This window comes from Podarcis filfolensis, assembly GCF_964270895.1.
Source record: "Podarcis filfolensis genome assembly, chromosome: 17".
Lineage (NCBI taxonomy): Eukaryota > Metazoa > Chordata > Lepidosauria > Squamata > Lacertidae > Podarcis > Podarcis filfolensis.
The window spans coordinates 32768646-32787399 of NC_139621.1; the positions used below are offsets into that span (position 1 = coordinate 32768646).

The 18754-nt window shown below is 47.2% G+C and overlaps 1 protein-coding gene across 4 annotated transcripts in view; it reads left to right on the top strand.

The window, feature by feature from the left end:
- SPMAP2L (sperm microtubule associated protein 2 like) overlaps window positions 1-14942 on the top strand; it is a 31216-nt gene extending 16274 nt beyond the window's left edge. For all 4 annotated transcript variants that reach the window (XM_083593749.1, XM_083593750.1, XM_083593752.1 and 1 more), the window contains exons 7-10: window positions 7401-7521; window positions 12440-12571; window positions 13280-13455; window positions 14752-14942. In XM_083593749.1, the coding sequence (XP_083449875.1) occupies window positions 7401-7521; window positions 12440-12571; window positions 13280-13455; window positions 14752-14866 (544 nt within the window). In that variant the 3' untranslated portion in view covers window positions 14867-14942. The remainder of the gene's footprint in view (window positions 1-7400; window positions 7522-12439; window positions 12572-13279; window positions 13456-14751) is intronic.
- The last annotated feature ends 3812 nt before the right edge of the window (window positions 14943-18754 follow it).

Sequence of the window (18754 nt, forward strand, 5' to 3'; positions counted from 1 at the left end):
GGCTCGGGCGCGTTGCAGGCCCTGCGGTGAGTGGCGCCTGGGATTTTGTCACCCCCCTCAGTGGTGACACCCAGGGCGGACTGCCCCCACCGCCCTCCTTCCTCCGCCCCTGCAGGGATGTTGCCACCGTGATGCGCACAGGCATTTTTGGTTTCCCTACCCCTGCAAACAGCAAATTGCCCCTCAGAATTCCTACTCGTGAAGCTCTCATCTGTGCATTTTCTAATGAGATTGAAGATGGTTTGAAGTGTGGGGGGGGGAGCATCAAACAGCAGTATTTGTCAAGAAGCGACAGGATCAGTAGAGACCACACTAGACAAGAATTTCAAAAAGCACGGGGGTAAATGCAGAGAATACTTCACAAAACAGTGCCTTAAAATACATACCTGGACTTGTTTCGATTAATGTCTGCAGGAGACTTTGTGGGTATTTAAGTTATAATTAGAAAAATCTTAATAATTATTCATAAAGGAAACAGTTTATAAGAAGTAAATAAGGAGGCCAGATACAGGATAAAGGAAGTCTTTTATTTGGTTGTTTGTATTGTTGTATGTTATGCTTATTGTATGTTATGTTCACGTTTAATGAGGGTGGATTTCTGTATTGGGGGTGGGGGGTTTATGTTATGTTGTAAATAAAACTTCCAATTTTTTTTTTAAAAAAAGGATCAATAGGGATTGGGGCTGACATTGTATGAATGCAGCTTCAAAAGGCAGCAGTGGGAACCCGCTATATATAGTGTACGGATAATGCAAACATAATTATAGACAAATCCTCAGAGACCATGGCCTGCTTTGGGTGTCACATTCCTCAGGAAATAAAATATTAACAACATTATATCTTACTTTCAAATTACTAAACCCCTGGTGGTAGAAACTGGGCAGAGACTGAGCAGAACCCAGTAACTTAGAAGGGGAGTATCTTCTCTGTCACGATGGAGAAAGCAGTCATATGGACATGTGCAGTTAAAAAATTAGAAGTGAGTTTTAGTTAAAGATGGTCCCTGGGCCTGAGAAGGTAGAGCTTTAGATCATATGGTCTTGACAATCTCAGACCGTCCAAGTGTTTTCCAGGGGCAGTCCCTGATTTAGAGAAGCCGTCCTGGTTTCTGATTTGATACCCGAATATCTCTCTTTTCCTTCGGACGTCCCTATTTTCATCAGAGATATGTTGGAGGGTACAGTGGCGTAGCGTGGGTTTTCAGCACCCGGGGCAAGGCAAGTAATTTGCGCCCCCTAACCTGTGGATTTGCGCCCCCTAACCCGTGGATTTGCCCTAACCCCAGATGTTGCGCCCGGTGCGGCCGGCCCCCCCTGCACCCCCCACGCTACACCACTGGGAGGGTATGGAGTTTTCCAATCCCCTGAGCCGTCTGAAGGCAACCCTGTACAGTGGTACCTCGGGTTACATACACTTCAGGTTACAGACTCCGCTAACCCAGAAATAGTGCTTCAGGTTAAGAACTTTGCTTCAGGATGAGAACAGAAATCGTGCTCTGGCAGCGCGGCACCAGCAGGAAGTCCCATTAGCTAAAGTGGTGCTTCAGGTTAAGAAGAATTTCAGGTTAAGAACAGACCTCTGGAACGGATTAAGTACTTAACCCGAGGTACCACTGTACAGTGATACCTCGGGTTACATGCGCTTCAGGTTACATACGCTTCAGGTTACAGACTCCGCTAACCCAGAAATAGTGCTTCAGGTTAAGAACTTTGCTTCGGGATGAGAACAGAAATTGTGCTCTGGCGGAGCAGCAGCAATAGGAGGCCTCATTAGCTAAAGTGGTGCTTCAGGTTAAGAACAGTTTCAGGTTAAGAACAGACCTCCGGAACAAGGTACCACTGTATAGGGAAGTTTTAAAAATGTTTTGTTATGTTTTTATATATGTTGGAAGTTGCCCAGAGTTCTTGGGGCAACCCAGTCAGCTGGGCAGGGTATAAAATAATAAAATTATTATTACGGAATGGGGTGTCCCTATTTTCATCGGAGAAAAGTTGGAGGGTATGCAATCTTCTCCCATTTTGCAACTGCACTTTCCCACAATTGCAAGTAAAAGTTGAGGGAGAAGTAGAAGTGTAGAAAGAGGTGATGTCATGGAGAAAAACTGAAAGGGGAAAAGGATCCGAGCAGATGGAAAAACGAAAATCTATAAATGGAAACCTGCAGTTCCCTCTTCAGCGCGCGTGCACACACACACACACACAACACTATGGCCTAAATCCTGAACTGGCCCAAATCCCTTTCAGAATCTCTATGCCATCTTTACAATAGCAAGAAGCAACTGATACTTTGGAGGGGTGCACTTTTCATTTGAAACTAGTAAAATGCCCATGATTAAGATAGGAGGGGTGGTCTCATGAAAGAATGACATTTATATTGGAGAGACACCTCAGGAAGTTGACACCAGTCAAGCTGCCAAACTTAATTTCATTTTCTATCGCACATGCGCACAAGCAGAACATTAGTTGTGATCTGCATTTCTAGCTGCAGGAACAGCAGCTGGTTATCATCACCCACTAACTGTTTGTATCATGTGATACAGAAGCCTAATTATGTTCACTTCTTCACTTGATAAGCAACTCAATAACATCTGGACCCTGTCCATTTTGTCGGCTTGCTTTTTGGCCAGAATCACAGACTGCCATAATTTTTTGCCATCATTTCTCTGTACAAACGCTTCAGTCGTTCATCATATACACAATAGTTTTCCCTCCTCACGTGTTTGGACCTCTTTTTGCTGATCTGCTGCCAGTTGAACGAGACGGTTGTCTGCTCCCCTGTTCCCACCAGCTATAAAACTTGAGGGTGAGGCATGAAAAAGAAAGCAGCTTAGCAGAAGCAGTGGGGAAATTGGAAAGATCAGAGAAGAGGCCATTATGGGAAGAGAACTGCTGCTAAACTCTCTTCATACACAGAGATCTCGGCCTCTTGGTCTTCGTCTTTGAAAGAAAGAAGGCAACGCTTTGGTGAGGGGGTAACCCGTCCCTGGACTGTATGAATTGCAGGGTGCTCACATGACTGAATGGGTGATAATGGAGAGAGAAATCCCTGCACGTAGAAAACAAGCATGTCAGGGTTGCTACATCCCTTCTCTTTAGCATCTGGTTTTCTGTGTGTAAGGAATTTTGTATGGAGGAGCATTCAAGTTGCAAGGGCCCCAAATATCATACCCTCCAATGTTTCTCCAATAAAAATAGGAAGGTCCTAAAGAAGGAGGAGGAGGTTATGGTGGTGGTAAAGGATCCCTGGGTGGTTAAGTCCAGTCAAAGTCAACTATGGGGTGCGGTGCTCATCTCACTTCAGGCCAAGGGAGCTGGCATTTGTCCACAAACAGCTTTCTGGGTCATATGGCCAGTATGACTAAACCACTTCTGGCGCAACGGAACACTATGACAGAAGCCAGAGTGCACGGAAATGCCATTTATCTTCCTGCTGGAGTGGTACCTATTTATCTACTTGCATTGGTGTGCTTTTGAACTGCTAGGTTGGCAGGAGCTGGGACCGAACAATGGGAGCTCACACCGTCATGTGGATTCGAACCACCAACCTTCCGATCGACAAGCCCAAGAGGCTCAGTGGTTTAGGATACAGTACCACCCATTGCTGTTGTTGTTATATTTATACCCCACACATCTGACTCGGCATCTTCTAACATATATAAAAACATAATAATACATTAAAACTTCCCTATACGGAGCTGCCTTCAGATGACTTCTAAAGGTTGTATAGTTACTTATCACATAATTCCATACCCTCCAACACTTCTCTGATGAAAATAGGGCCATCCTAAGGGAAAGAAGGACATTCTGGGATCAAATCAGAAACTGGGATGGCTTCTGTAAATCCAAGTCTGTTCCTAGAAAATAGGGGTACTTGGATTGTCCAAAATAGCAGCATTAAGTGATGGCAACCAGAAGGCAACACTGCTCTGTCAAGCATTACACAGTGAATGCTTGCTTGAACGGTGGGACAGAAAAAGCCGCAGAGGCAGATGAAGCAACGGTAAATCAAAAACATTTTCAGAAACTTTAACATGTGGTTGAGACTTGTATGATTTTTCTTGCCTGTGTGTCCTTCCAGTCACCCCATGGCAGGGGTGGGGAACATTTTCCAGCCCAAAAGCCGCCCTCCCTTCTGGGCAACCTTCCAGGGCCAACGTGCTGAAGGCAAGAGAGGGTGGAGTGCCGAATGCGAGTCTTAGCTCTGCACCCGGGGCGGCTACCTTCATGCTCGCACAACGCTCTCTCTATCCTCCTTCAGGCAGGCAAGCACAAAGCGTGGGCAAAGTTATTGGGCACATTCCAGTCAGGCAAAAACGCCCAAGGAGGGCGCATGGCTGGGACAGTAAAGGCGTGTGACTCAGGCTGCGTGTGACACCTGAGCATGAAGTTATCCTATTCTGTGGGGTAGGGGACAATGTTGTGTAGTGGTGAGTTTATATTGTGGTTGGCAGTCGTAGAATCATAGAATTGGAAGGGACCCCGGAGGCCTGGGCAGGCCGGGTCGTCTTCTTATATACCTGCTGGGATTGACAAGGCATCTGACCCTCACCTGAATCTCATAGCTCTCCTGTCGCTGCCTCTAATTAGTTATCATTTAACTCTAGGGGAAAATAATTAGCATCACACGTCATGTGCATGGAAGTTGAGAATTCCTTTCCACCTTAAGGAACAGGCATGTGGAATTGTTGCGTGTCACATGTCTGTTTACATTCCAGCACAGCTTGCTGGGAACTTCCGTTTGTGTATAGCTTTTGCTTTTGCTGTTCTCTCCGAGACGACATGAGAGAGAGACGACATGTTTCTTTGTTCTGATTTATGTTTAATAAATCTGTCGCTGTAGCATGACTTACGCCTCACGCCTACTTCTGTGTGCGCAGTACACTCTGCTAATTGCGTGCCCTGGCTTTTGAAGTTTCATAGAATCATAGAATCATAGAGTTGGAAGAGACCACAAGGGCCATCGAGTCCAACCCCCTGCCAAGCAGGAAACACGCATCAGAGCACTCCTGACATATGGTTGTCAAGCCTCTGCTTAAAGACCTCCAAAGAAGGAGACTCCACCACACTCCTTGGCACCAAATTCCACTGTCGAACAGCTCTTACTGTCAGGAAGTTCTTCCTAATGTTTAGGTGGAATCTTCTTTCTTGTAGTTTGGATCCATTGCTCCGTGTCCACTTCTCTGGAGCAGCAGAAAACAACCTTTCTCCCTCCTCTATGTGACATCCTTTTATATATTTGAACATGGCTATCATATCACCCCTTAACCGCCTCTTCTCCAGGCTAAACATGCCCAGCTCCCTTAGCCGTTCCTCATAAGGAACGGGTCGCTGATTTACGTCGGAGCACGGGCCGATGGAAGGAGACGTCCGAGCTGGGCTTGCCAGCTGGCCTCCCTGCCCCTCTGCATGTCGACCCCCCCTGCAATACAGGAATCTTAAGTAAAGCATCCAGGACATCTAACCTCCGAGGAAGGAGAGCCCTCCACCCTCCAAGAGAGACCGTTCCACCATTTAACAGCTATTACAGTTCTTCCTGATGTTCAGAATCTCCTGTCTTGTAACTTGAAGAAATTGGTTCAGGTCTTAGCTTCCAGAGCAGGAGGAAAAAAGCTTGCTCCATCCTCCATGTGGCAGCCCTTTAGATATTTGAAGATGGCTGTCATATCTCCTCTCAGTCTCCTCTTTACCAGGCTTAACATACTCAGATCCCTCAACCGTTCCTCATAAGGCTTTGTTTACAGACCCTTGATCATCTTGGTTGCCCTCCTCTGCACATGTTCCAGCTTGTCAATTTCCTTCTTTAATTGTGGTGTCTAGTACTGGACACAGTATTCCAGTGTGGCCTGACCAAGGCAGAATAGAGTAGGACTATTACTCCTCTTGATCGGGGTACAATACTTCTGTTGATGCACCCTAGAATATCATCCGTCTGTTATATCTGTCTGTTATTATTATTGTTATAACTGTGCGTCTCAAGAGATAATGGAGTGTGCCTCCGAGAGTGAAATCAAAGCACTGCATTAGCACCTCCCTGGGTTGCAAGCCTGGGCAGTGTGTATGGAGGTCCTGGGCTGCCCAGATATCAAGACCCACCTCTCAGCTTCGCTGATGTGATCCAGAGGAAAGCGAAGCAATACATTTGGCACCAGCTTGGCTGTAGGAGTTGATGGAAAGAGGTGTACAAGGCGTTATCCAATCATCTGCTCTAAATTTATGAAGGGTTTACTCCATAGCCTTTTCTTCTCCCAAAGATATCCCGCAAAGCAGCGGAGGTTTAGGATCAGAGTTTTATTTTTCCTAGATGGGCTACCTTCCCAGGTTGACGAGCCCCATCTGCCCCCCCCCTTCCTTCTACACATGCAGAAACCTTATTCTCTGGTCTCATCTGCTCCATCCACCAGAGCCTGTCTTCGCATGCAGGGTGTTATGTACTGAGTTGAATAGGATCCAAACTGCAGCAGTCTGATTGGTCCTAGAACAATAGGATCCAAAATGCAGCAGTCTGATTGGTCCTAGAACAATAGGATTCAGAATGCAGCAGTCTGATTGGTCCTAGAACAATGCAGCAGTATGATTGGTTGGCGGGAACCACCCAATCATGCTCCAGATAGAAGTGAATCCACAACTTGATTGGCTTATAGTAGAATTCCGGAATTAGCCAATCATGTGCAGCCCATTGTGTAAATAATGTATATAAAGCAAATACTTTGAGGGGACTTCCATTCATTCCTCCTCACCACTATGAGCTGAATAAAGAGCATGAAATCACTTTGCGACTCTGAGTATATTTCACAGGGGAAGCCCTTAACTCACACAGGTTGTGAGACCCATCAGCTTTCCTCACCTGGTTTAGCCAGCCAGTCAAAGTCGTTCCTGGGGTGTGGCCGCTGTCGCGTGGTGAGAGCTGACTGCAGGGCAGGGACCAAAGGTGGACAAACCATCTCATAAAGCAGGGACAACCAACTCCTAAGAGACGGCGATCTACTCAGAGAATGAAAAACTGGCATGTACCCCTGCTTTATGTACCCCTTTTGGGGAGATTGTGGAGGGCAGGGCGAGGGGGTGGGGCCCGATTCTATTTTACCACCACTCAGGAAAGGGAACCAGCGATTGACTGTGATCTACCAAAACCTCCCAGGGATCTACCAGTAGATTGCGATTGGCTTGTTGGATATCCCTGTCATAAAGGATCACAATGCACCACACACACAAAGTACTCACACCCCATACTCCCCTGATTTTATATTAGGTGTAGCCAGTGCTATTTTTCTAGAAAAATAGGTGCTGGAACTCACCATGAATACCTCCCTTGTTCTCTTATAATGGTGGGGGGTGGGTTGTGGGGGCAGTGAGGAGTTTCCAGGCAGTTGCTAATGGTCCCCTGTTTGTGTTTGCTTGCAGGCCCCGCAGTTCCCCGCAGTGGCCTGTCAGTAGCGCAGCACTTTGCTGGGAAGCTTCCCCAAGGATTTTGAGCCTCTCACATCCGCGAAGCCTGCCCTCATCCTTCTCCTTTCCAAAAGAGGTAATCAATGATGATGCTGAACCAGGGAACACCATCAACAATGACAATTTCAACAAGCGTTTCCATACACAGGTTCTGCCTGTCCTGTGAAGTCTTCTGTGCTTCTCTCCGCCTTACAGAGGAGGCCCCAGGGTTCTGCCACTGCTTTGGGGGAAAGTTGCCCGCAGCTTGCCCTCCTTGCTGCAGCTGAACTGTTTCCAAAGAGCTGAGCCCAGCGAGTGGGCTTGGTGTTTTTGGTTGCTCCCATTCCTCTGAGTTTATAAGACCGGCTTAATCCAAACAGTCAGGAGCACTGACTTGGGCCCCAGGTTATGGGTGCCCAATGGCGCCCCGACATAACGTGTCATCGTGATGTTTCGATGTCACGTTATGTCTGTGGCACCGCTGCAGCGCTTCATTTAAAGGGGTGTAAAGTTTAAAGGGGGATTTTTGTGTGCCTGTTTCCTTTCCTCACTCTGATTGATGGCAAAATTAAAAGGGAGCCAGTGTGGTGTAGTGGTTAAGAGCGGTAGTCTTGTAATCTGGTGAACCGGGTTCCCGTCCCCGCTCCTCCACCTGCAGCTGCTGGGTGACCTTGGGCCAGTCACACTTCTCTGAAGTCTCTCAGCCCCACTCACCTCACAGAGTGTTTGTTGTGGGGGAGGAAGGGAAAGGAGAATGTTAGCCGCTTTGAGACTCCTTAAAGGGAGTGAAAGGCGGGATATCAAATCCAAACTCTTCCAAGGCCTTGCAAGACCTCCGACGCAACTTTCAGTTTATACCAGAAGTCGCGTTCAGAGGCCTGGCATGTCCTTGAATGTTGCCGAGGAGGTTGTGTCAGGACTCTGACATGACTTCCGGTCAAATCCGGAAGTCGTGTCGGAGCCCCACAGTCGGAGCCCCACTAGAGTTGGTGCCTCTGCGAACAGTGAACCAACCAGCTACAAAATTTTTTTTTTTTAAAAAATCACTTCTGGTTTGGGGCTCCATGCCCTCTGATAAAGTGGCCCAGGATAATGGAAAGCCTCTGTTGTTAGGTAATGTGGAAATATGGAGGCTGATGTTGGCTGAACTTTCAGCCCATGCAAGAGGAATGAAGGAGGAGGAGACTGAAAATGGTGGCAGTCTTGAGTGCTGTTGCCTGGAGAATCTAATTTTGCCAGAAGCCTCTTAACTCCGTCTTGGATGCAGTTTCCTCCCGATGACAAGTTCTAGCTGAGTCTGGAACTTTTAACTTTCATTGCTATGAGGGCTTTCCATCCCTGACCTTTTTTTTTTTTTTTAAAGCAAGCCTCTTTGCCATGTGGACAGGCATTATGATTTTTTAATGTGGAAAATAATGTTCTTAGAAGTATTGTCTGGAACCACCATTCTAGGGACCCCCCTCTAGATGTCTCGTTATTTTATTGTACATTCATGACCATTTTTGCTCATGGCAATCTTGCTTACAATCCTATTAGGGCCTGTAACCCTTTTGTGGCTGTCATACGTCTTCATGTCCCGTCAGCGCATATCCTGTCACTTCCAGCTGAAACCTCTTAACTTTACCCAGTGCTTTTTTTCTTTAAAAAATGTTTAGGGGTACTCTCATTTTCCTACTCATATTGAAATACAGCCCCTCAATGAGGCTAAACTTAGATTCATAAAATGTTTAGGGGTATGCATACCCCTGTGTACCCCCAGAAAAAAGCACTGACTTTACCACAAATGTCCTCTGTTTATTTTTGTCCCCCTTATGTTGTGCTGTAGCACCTGCAGACAGCAATAAAGTGGTTGCGCTGGGGAAGTTATGGTGAGAGTCAGAACTTACAGGGTTAACAAACAAACTAATGCAGAATAAGTCCACAACTAGCACACTATTAGGGGCGTGTGTAGCGTTGTGGGTTAAACCACAGAGTCTAGGACTTGCCAATCAGAAGGTCGGCGGTTCGGATCCCCGTGACGGGGTGAGCTCCCGTTGCTCGGTCCCTGCTCCTGCCAACTTAGCAGTTCAAAAGCACGTCAAAGTGCAAGTAGATAAATAGGTACCGCTCCGGCGGGAAGGTAAACGGCGTTTCTGTGCGCTGCTCTGGTTTGCCAGAAGCGGCTTAGTCATGCTGGCCACATGACCCGGAAACTGCACGCCGGCTCCCTCAGCCAATAAAGCGAGATGAGCGCCGCAACCCCAGAGTTGGCCACGACTGGACCTAATGGTCAGGGGTCCCTTTTACTTTACCTTTTAGCACACTATTATTGTGCCCCCCCAAAAAAAGTCACAGAAGACACTCACAATAGAACACCGGTATGCAGAGGTGCCAGATTGAATGAAATATTGCAGGGGCCCAGGTAAGCCCCGTCCCCATAATCAATCACATGACACGATGCACACACACCATTTGAATGGCAATGCCCATCAACTTTGTGGTGCCCGGCCCTTTCAGATGTTTTATTGCGGGTGCCAAAGCTCCCACGGCCCCTAGGAGTTTGCTCCTATGCCAGTATAGTATGGCCTTTATTCCATATCCAGCAAGCTGATTGCAGAACTGAAATGATTCAGGGCCTTTCTATGTAAGCAGCACGCACCCAAGCATCATAAAAACACCCCATTTCAGTCTCCGACTCATCCTTCTTTCCTCTTCCTTTCTTGATGCAACGCACTCCCACTCTGTTCAGCTAAAATGGGTGGCCAGCCTTCCTGTTACGTAAGATTTCTTATGCCGGGGTGACATTACGCAGCCACACATAGACTATTCCTTTTAGTAATGTGTAAAATGGGATTTAAAAATACTACAGAGCGGACTGCCAAGGCTCTTCCCTTTTTTGCAGACGTGGGCAGAAGCAGCTCTCGGTTATAGCGGTTTCCACCCATAAAGGGCAAGGAAGCTGAAGAGAATGTGGAAGAAGCCATTTTCTCAATATGTGTTTTTTTTTGTGTGTGTGTACGTAAAAAGGACAGTTTCTGAGGCACAAACCTGTTCCCAGCCAGCTATTCCCTCTTCTACAACAGAGAAAAAGCCATCTGCCATTGATGCTTCCTCTGCACACACCCCCCCCCCGCCCCATGGCTGGGCAAGGTAGGCCCCTGAGGTACAAGCCAACTGTCAAAATGGCTTCTTGCATGTCGTGAGGTTGAATATGCCAACCCTTATTTCAAACAGGTGGACAGATGTCCCTTCTCTCTCTTGTCCCGTTCAGGGAAGAAACAGGCTAAGAAGGCAGACTGGTTGGCGCAGCCTCCATGTGGCTTTAACAGGCCCCCAAAATAAAAATAAAAATAAAAGACTAGTCATGAAGCAATCAAAAGACTCCCCTGAATGCAAATTACATGTGCAAAGAGGAAGAGGAATATCTGGATTGGATCATAGTGGGGCTAAAAGGGTAAAAGCCCTGATCCAAATTGGGCTCCCCACAAGGACAATATGTGATTTTTTTTTAAAAAAACCTGCACTTTAAAGGCACAGCTGCATAACAACAATGGAGCACCGTCCTGAGCTGTCAAGGGTACTCCCCACCAAAGGAAGGTACCCAGAAGATAGTTGACATTTTATTGTCAAAGATAACTCTGGAAACCTACACACCCAGGCTAGTGTCTAGGCAGCTTTCCCAGGTCTGCGCTTTATGGAGCAGTTGCAGCAGCAGGGAGCACTCGCCCTTTACCAGTTTATGTACCTTCCCCTGATGGGCTGTGAACAACGCAGCCAGAGACTATGCCTGCATGGCAACTTCCTCTTCTCTTCTCTTTTCAGTCCCCTCCTGGTTCTGGGAGACAGTGGTGCAGGAGAGGGTGGGGAAGCACCTGGCCCTTCACTTGCCTGACCTACCTTTTCCTCTGACCCATCCTGTGCTCCACCCTCCAGCTCTGAAGCTTCTCCTACCTCTGACTCTTGCCTCCTGGCTGGTACAGTTCCCCACAAATCATTGACCCCCTCTCCCAAATCAGACTCCAGCTCCACTTCTCCCGGTGCACATTCGACCGTGTTCTGCAAGCCCCTGACCTGAGAGGTTGTTTGTGCATTACGGTGTATGAAATAATGTGCTTGAGGTTGTTACGGAAAAATCTAGGTGTGAGGCTCCTCAGTCACCTAGCTCGTCGGGCAGAGCCCGCGGGTCCCTGCGGAATAAAGGAAGGATTCCAGCCAACCGGAGCAAATAGCTGTAGCAGTGGCATAGCGTGGGTTGTCAGCACCCGGGGCAAGGCAAGTAATTTGCGCCCCCTAACCCGTGGATTTGCGCCCCCTAACCCAGATTTTGTGCCCGGTGCGGCCGGCCCCCCCTGCACCCCCCACGCTACGCCACTGAGCTGTAGACCAAAGTTTATTGCGCAATAGGTTCAAAGAGCGAATTTGAACCCCGAGGATGGGGCGACAAAGACTTTTAAAACTTTCCCACCATATCCCAGAATACAGTTCGTACAGCATCATTGCTACATCACTGACATGTCACAAAAGGGGAGGGGTTAACCTTGGCAAACTTGTCCAGACAAGTCCTTGGTACAAGATTAGCATAATCAGACATGGCAGGGCAAGATTCAGGTATAAGATTAGCATAGACAAATATGTCTTAAGTACCCACCACCCAAAACTACAATAGAAGTTCCTTTGCATGTCTGGAGCCTGAGGCGAGTCAGGTGATGAGATTTGGCTTCCTTTGGCTAACAATGAGCCCAGCAATTGTCACCTCTGAGAACTTCCTGGAGTCCTTTTTCAAGGGGAAAATAGCTTTGGAATGGAGGAAACTGGGAAAGGAGATGATTTTATATTATTTTTAAAGCTAGGTAACTTCCCTGAGCTGTCAAGTTGAAAGGATACATTCAGGCATAATATTTGTAATATTTAATTTAAAGATGTGCCTCCCCCCCCCGGTAATTTCCGTAACAGAGGTGTTTTGTCTTTGCTCTTGTTTGTAATATCTGTTTTAAAATTAAAAGACTCCTGTTTTCTGCTTTGTTTGCTCTGTGCAGCCTGAAACGCGTGTTAGTAGGTCTGCAATGCACGCTTCGGCATCCGCAAGAATCATCAGCATTTCCCGACCGGTGCAGAAGAGAGAAACCTTGTGCTATGACAGTAGATACAAAGAGGCTCCGATCCGACACGTAATTCTGTTACTTTGGTTCTTTGGGATTTGAACTTCAGCCCCTGCCTTGTTTTTCAGGATTGCTTTTGGGAGAAGGGGAGAGCGGGGCAGGGAGGGGTAAAGACACCCTAAATCTTTGATGAAGCACCTGTATATTCTCCTAGTTTTGTTAGGAATATACAGTGGTACCTTGGTTCTCAAACTTAGTCTGTTCCGGAAGTCCGTTCCAAAAACAAAGCTTTCCGAAACCAAGGCGTGCTTTTGCAAAGAAAGTAATGCAAAACGGATTAATCCGTTCCAGACTTTTAAAAACAACCCCTAGAACAGAAATTAAACATGAATTATACTGTCTAACGAGACCATTGATCCATAAAATGAAAGCAATAAACAATGTACTGCAGTCACACAATCAATCCATCGGTAGCTGAACTGGGTTCCACCAAGTCACAAAAACAAAACAAAAAGAGCTGCAAAAACAAAAACGCAAAATAAATAGCAAAAACAGACAGACCTCGGCGTAACACTCAAAACGGAAGTGTGACTCTCAAAACGGAGCATGTTCAGCTTCCAAAAAAAGTTTGCAAACCGAAACACTTACTTCCGGGTTTGCAGTGTTTGGGTTCCAAGTTGTTTGAGTACCAAGGTGTTTGAGAACCAAGGTACCACTGCACTGAATATAATCAGTTGTGTGCTGTTCAGCAACAAACGCTCCTGCTTTGTCCCACAGGTGACCCAGGCTGCCTTGAATGCAGTGGCAAGTCCGAGGATAATAGAGCTTGCGAGAGCGAAAGCGCTGGCTCCAGGGAGTGCCCCTGACCGCCCCCCTGAGTGGCCTGTCTCAGCAGCGGCAAAACATGCTGTGGCTTCGCCTAGACTTGGTGAACTTGCTCAGCCTGTCGCAAGGTGGGACTTCCTGGGATGACTTGATGAATATGTTTTGCTTGCGCTCAGAATCTGGTTGATTCTCAGATTTGCGGCGGCGGGGGGGGGGTGTGGGTCAGGAAAGAAGGGATCTGTTACCATCTTCCGCTGAGGTGCATGGCTTCACCCAGAAACTCCAGTGGGTGCAGAATGCCGTGGCGAGACTCCTTACGGGGTCCCCACCGTGGGATTACATTCACCCAGTGCTTTTCCAGCTGCACTGGCTCCCAGTGGAGTACAGGATCAGGTTTAAGGTGCTGGTTTTAACCTTTAAAGCCTTGTACCTATGGGGCCACCTCTCCTGGTATGCCCCACAGAGGACCTTACGGTCTGCAAATAACAACACCCTGAAGATTCCAGGCCCCAGGGAAATTAGACTGGCCTCGACCAGAGCCAGGGCCTTTTCGGCCGTGGCCCCGGCCTGGTGGAACGCTCTCCCACAAGAGACCAGGGTCCTGTGGGATTTGTCATCTTTCCACAGGGCCTGCAAAACGGAGCTGTTCCGCCAGGCCCTTGGACCTCGAGCTCCCTTTTAATTCTATGATCCCTACATGAGAACATCGCCTGTGAACTAAGCTTCACTACTCTCCATCCCACCCCAGACACAATCACTGATTCTACCCATATTTTCTCCTCCTGCAAATGTAAGCGGGGGGGGGGGGGCACGACACACAAAGGGCTTAAGGTTGGAGACACACCAGCTGGCTACTGGCACAACAGTGGCACAACACCCACATATATTCACAACACTTGTGTACCTTACCATTCCATCGGCTCAGCCAAATTTGGTAGCGACCCTGTCCCCGCCCTATTCCATAATATTGGGACGTGGGTGGCACTGTGGGTTAAACGACTGAGCCTAGGACTTGCCAATCAGAAGGTCGGCGGTTTGAATCCCCACAACAGGGTGAGTTCCCGTTGCTCGGTCCCAGCTCCTGCCAACCTAGCAGTTCGAAAGCACATCAAAGTGCAAGTAGATAAATAGGTACCACTCTGGTGGGAAGGTAAACGGCGTTTCCGTGCGCTGCTCTGGTTCCCCAGAAGCGACTTAGTCATGCTGGCCACATGACCCAGAAGCTGTACGCTGGCTCCCTCGGCCAGTAAAGCGAGATGAGTGCTGCAACCCCAGAGTCTGGACCTAATGGTCAGGGGTCCCTTTACCTTTACCTATCCCTGCCCAGCAGGTATAACTTCAGGGTGGGATTGTTCTGTTACTACTTCAGATCCATTTTGTATCACAGATCACTGTTTAGACTGACGACTACCTTCCTCCCACAGGGCTGCGACCCAAATTGTCCAGTTTAACCCAGAAGCCTTTGTGGTGAAGGAGACTGCTAAAAAGGCATACTGCTCAGAAAGGGTCAAGGAACTAGCGAAGCCAACCCAGCGCTGAGCTAATTCATCAAATGTACCTACGTCTCTCTACCTCCCAGGACCTAATTTTAAATAAATTAGGAGAATAACTGTGATTGCCTTCCTCTCTTTCTTTCCGCCACTATTTTGGGCGCACTGGCATACCCTCCAGGATTTCTCCAATGAAAATAGCAATGTCCTATTCCAAACCTTCCAACATTTCTCCGGTGAAAAGAGGGATGTCCTAAGGGAAAGCGGTACCTTTCGGGATCAAATCAGAAACTGAGACCGCTTCTGTAAATCCTGGACTGTCCCTGGAAAATAGGGACACTTCAAGGGTCTGAAATGGCGCTCAACTATTTAACAGCACACAATAATTCTGTTAAATGTGTATTTTCTTCCACTATTTATTCAGTCTGTGCACACACTGCATTTTAAAGCGCATTCTGCATGCTGTACGCGCTGATCTTGACGCATCGTCCTTATCCCAAACACATCCCACCCTTTTCAACTAAATGTGTTTTTTCTTGTTCTCAGTTTAGTGCAAAAGTGTAATGCTGTATACATTTGTATTGCTCCCTTGTGAGAACGACAAGGAGTGCATTTAGAGAGGATTTGTTTTGTGCGCGGGGAAATTTTTAATGTTAGATGTTTTATCGCTATATTATTATTATTATTATTACCATCATCATCATCATCATCATTATTATTATTCTGTTGGGAGCCACCCAGAGTGGCTGGAAAAACCCAGCCAGGTGGGCAGGGTATAAATAAATTATTATTACTATTATTATTATTACAACTACTGCTGCTACTACTCAGGGGCATAGCTAGGTGCTCCAGCACCCAGAGCGGTGGGGACGGGGCGATCCGCCCACAGGGGTGGGGCGATTTGCACATGGGTGCGCCGCAGTGATCCGTCCAGGGGGGCGCCACGGCAAGCTGCCCACGGAGTCCGCCTAGCGGACTCAAACCCCATGCTGCCATTTCGGGCAGCACAGGGCCCTGAGACACGCGTCACTCCCAGGAGATACGCATGGCTCAGGCGTGCTGCAGGCCAGGCCCTGCGGTAAGTTCCCCCCCCCCCCGTGGTGTGCCATTTTGTCACCCCCTCAGGGATGACATCCGGGGTAGATCGCACCCCCCTTCCTACACCCCTGCTACCACTACTACTACTACTGTCACCAGTTTAGGACATAATGGCGATGTTCCTGTTGGATGTTCCCAAAGGTGATTCCTCCCTAAGTCCTTTACTATGCATGACATTGCAACCAGCATACATTTTGCTTCCAGCAAGCTGAGTTTGTGGTCATACCTTTTGCCTTTTGCTGTTCCCATGCATTGAGGAAGGAAATGGCAGAAGTTTCCAACAATGCTCCCACTGGCTGCAGCGGCCAGGGTGTTTGGGGGCAAACCTGGATACCCGCAAAGACAGCTACGTGACAGCCTCAGGAGCTCCTGGGAGCAAGTGCTGCACAAGATGGCCGTTCGTGGACCTCAGCAAACGGCAACAGAGTACTGCAACAACTCCATTTGTAGTGCAAGCATGGTGGTTGCTCATCATTTCTGACGTCCTCGAATCAATCCAGTGAGACAACACCATGGGATATTTTTGCTCCCATGAGTGTAACTCAAGGATAATGGAGAAAGTACTGTCCCATCTCCCTCCCAGTTATTCTGGATTTCCTAATTTCCATAATGTTTGCTTCATTTTGGTGAAATGCGTATACAAATGCCCATTTGTGAAATAATAATAATAATAATAATAATAATAATAATAATAATATATTATTTATACCCCGCCCATCTGGCTGGGCCTCCCCAGCCACTCTGGGCGGCGTCCATAGAAACCAAAAATACACTAAAATATCACATGTTAAAAACTTCCCTGAACAGGGCTGCCTTAAGATGTCTTCTGAATGTCAGGTAGTTGTTTATCGCTTTGACATCTGCTGGAAGGGCATTCCACAGGGCAGGCGCCACTACCGAGAAGGCCCTCTGCCTGGTGATGTTAACATTCCATTTTACAACATCTTTCCTGTTACACATATTAGCATGCAATTAATTGTCATGGTTTGCTTTCACCTTCTTGTGGCTTTTGTTTTCCATAGTTGTGGCAATACTGGCTTCCAGAACTTTAAAAAACCCCAACATATTTGCAACCAAAAATATTCGTTTTGAAACGCAGGTTCTATTTCTGATTTCAGCGACTGATTTTAATGAAACTCTTTCCTGAATTCCAGTCCCAAGCCCTAGTTACATACAAGCACACTGATTTAGTAAGAACCCTGCTGGGTCAGGACAAAGATCCTGTTAGCATCCTGTTCTCATGGTGGCCAACCAGACACCCATGGAATACATGTAAGAAAGACCTGAGTGCCACAACCCTGTTCCCACTTGTGATTCCCAGCAAATGGTAGAGCCATACTGCCTCAGACAGCGAAATTTCAATGGCATGTATCCAACTCACTCATGGGAATAATTTTTTAAACATACCATTACTTCACTTCAGCTGGCTCTGAGGGGGGTCAAGTCACCACCAAACATTTTAAAACACTCTTCTTCAGATTTCTATCAAAATTCACAGTGTATTGGTTTAAACATCAGTAAGTGCTTAATCCCGCCCCCTTCTCCAATTAGAGATATAAATGTGGACTTTGTAGTGGTTAAATGGACTCGGTTCTGGCTATGCATAATATTATAGAACTCTGAAACTGAGGTGAAGAGGGGAGCTTTTCTTATCTGTGTAGACCAGAGGTTTCCAAACTTATTTGGCCTAGCATTCTCTTTTCCGGAAAAAAAAAATATTACTCAGCACTCCCTTGGAAACCTACCTCCTTTAAGGGAACAAACAGAAAGATGCAGTGACAAATTTGCATTCTTTTATGTATCTATATTTCTACCTATATTTCTCTGAAACACAGAGTTGTTCTGCCTGGCCTTTGGCTTGGAATCAATTTGATTCCCTTCCCCTCTTCCTTTTTTCCTTTCTCCTCCTGTGATGGAACTTCTATTTGGCGACTTCCCTGTTTTTTTTCTGGCCAATGTAGGACCAGTCTGGATAGTTATCCTTGGTGAAGACTTGACGTTTTCATCCCCCAAAATTTGAGTTTCCATTGAAATGAGGCTGCATTTTAATTTTAATGTTTTAATGTTGTATTTGTATCTTGTTTTTTAAGTTGTATTTCAATCAATTTGTTTTTATATCGGTTGTTAGCCGCCCTGAGCCCAGTCTTGGCTGGGGAGGGCGGGGTATAAATAAAATTATTATTATTAGTGTTGTTGTTGTTGTTGTTGTTGTTGTTACCTACACCCTACAACATTTTGTGCCTAGGGCTTGCCGATCAGAAGGTCGGTGGTTCGAATCCCCGCGACGGGGTGAGCTCCCGTTGCTCGGTCCCTGCTCCTGCCAACCAAGCAGTTCGAAAGCACGTCAAAGTGCAAGTAGATAAATAGGTACCGCTCCGGCGGGAAGGTAAACGGCGTTTCTGTGCGCTGCTCTGGTTCGCCAGAAGCGGCTTAGTCATGCTGGCCATATGACCTGGAAGCTGTATGCCGGCTCCCTCGGCCAATAGAGCGAGATGAGTGCCGCAACCCCAGAGTCAGCCACGACTGGACCTAATGGTCAGGGGTCCCTTTACCTTTACCTTACATGACATGTACAAATGGTTTTCCAACATTTTCTTCTTTCATTATGCTTCCACCACCCCCGTTATTTTTATTCAACGCTCCCCAATTGCACCCGAGGCTACTACCACCCCCCTGGATCGTTCCAGCGCCCCGCAGGGAGCAGTATCGCCTACTTTGAGAAAAACTGCTGCTGGCCCTTCTTGGCTTCTGTTTCTTGGTCATACGAGAACACCAGGGGTGGACTTTTCGATGATAAACTGACAGGCTGACCAAATCAACCAGAAGCGTGCATATCCAG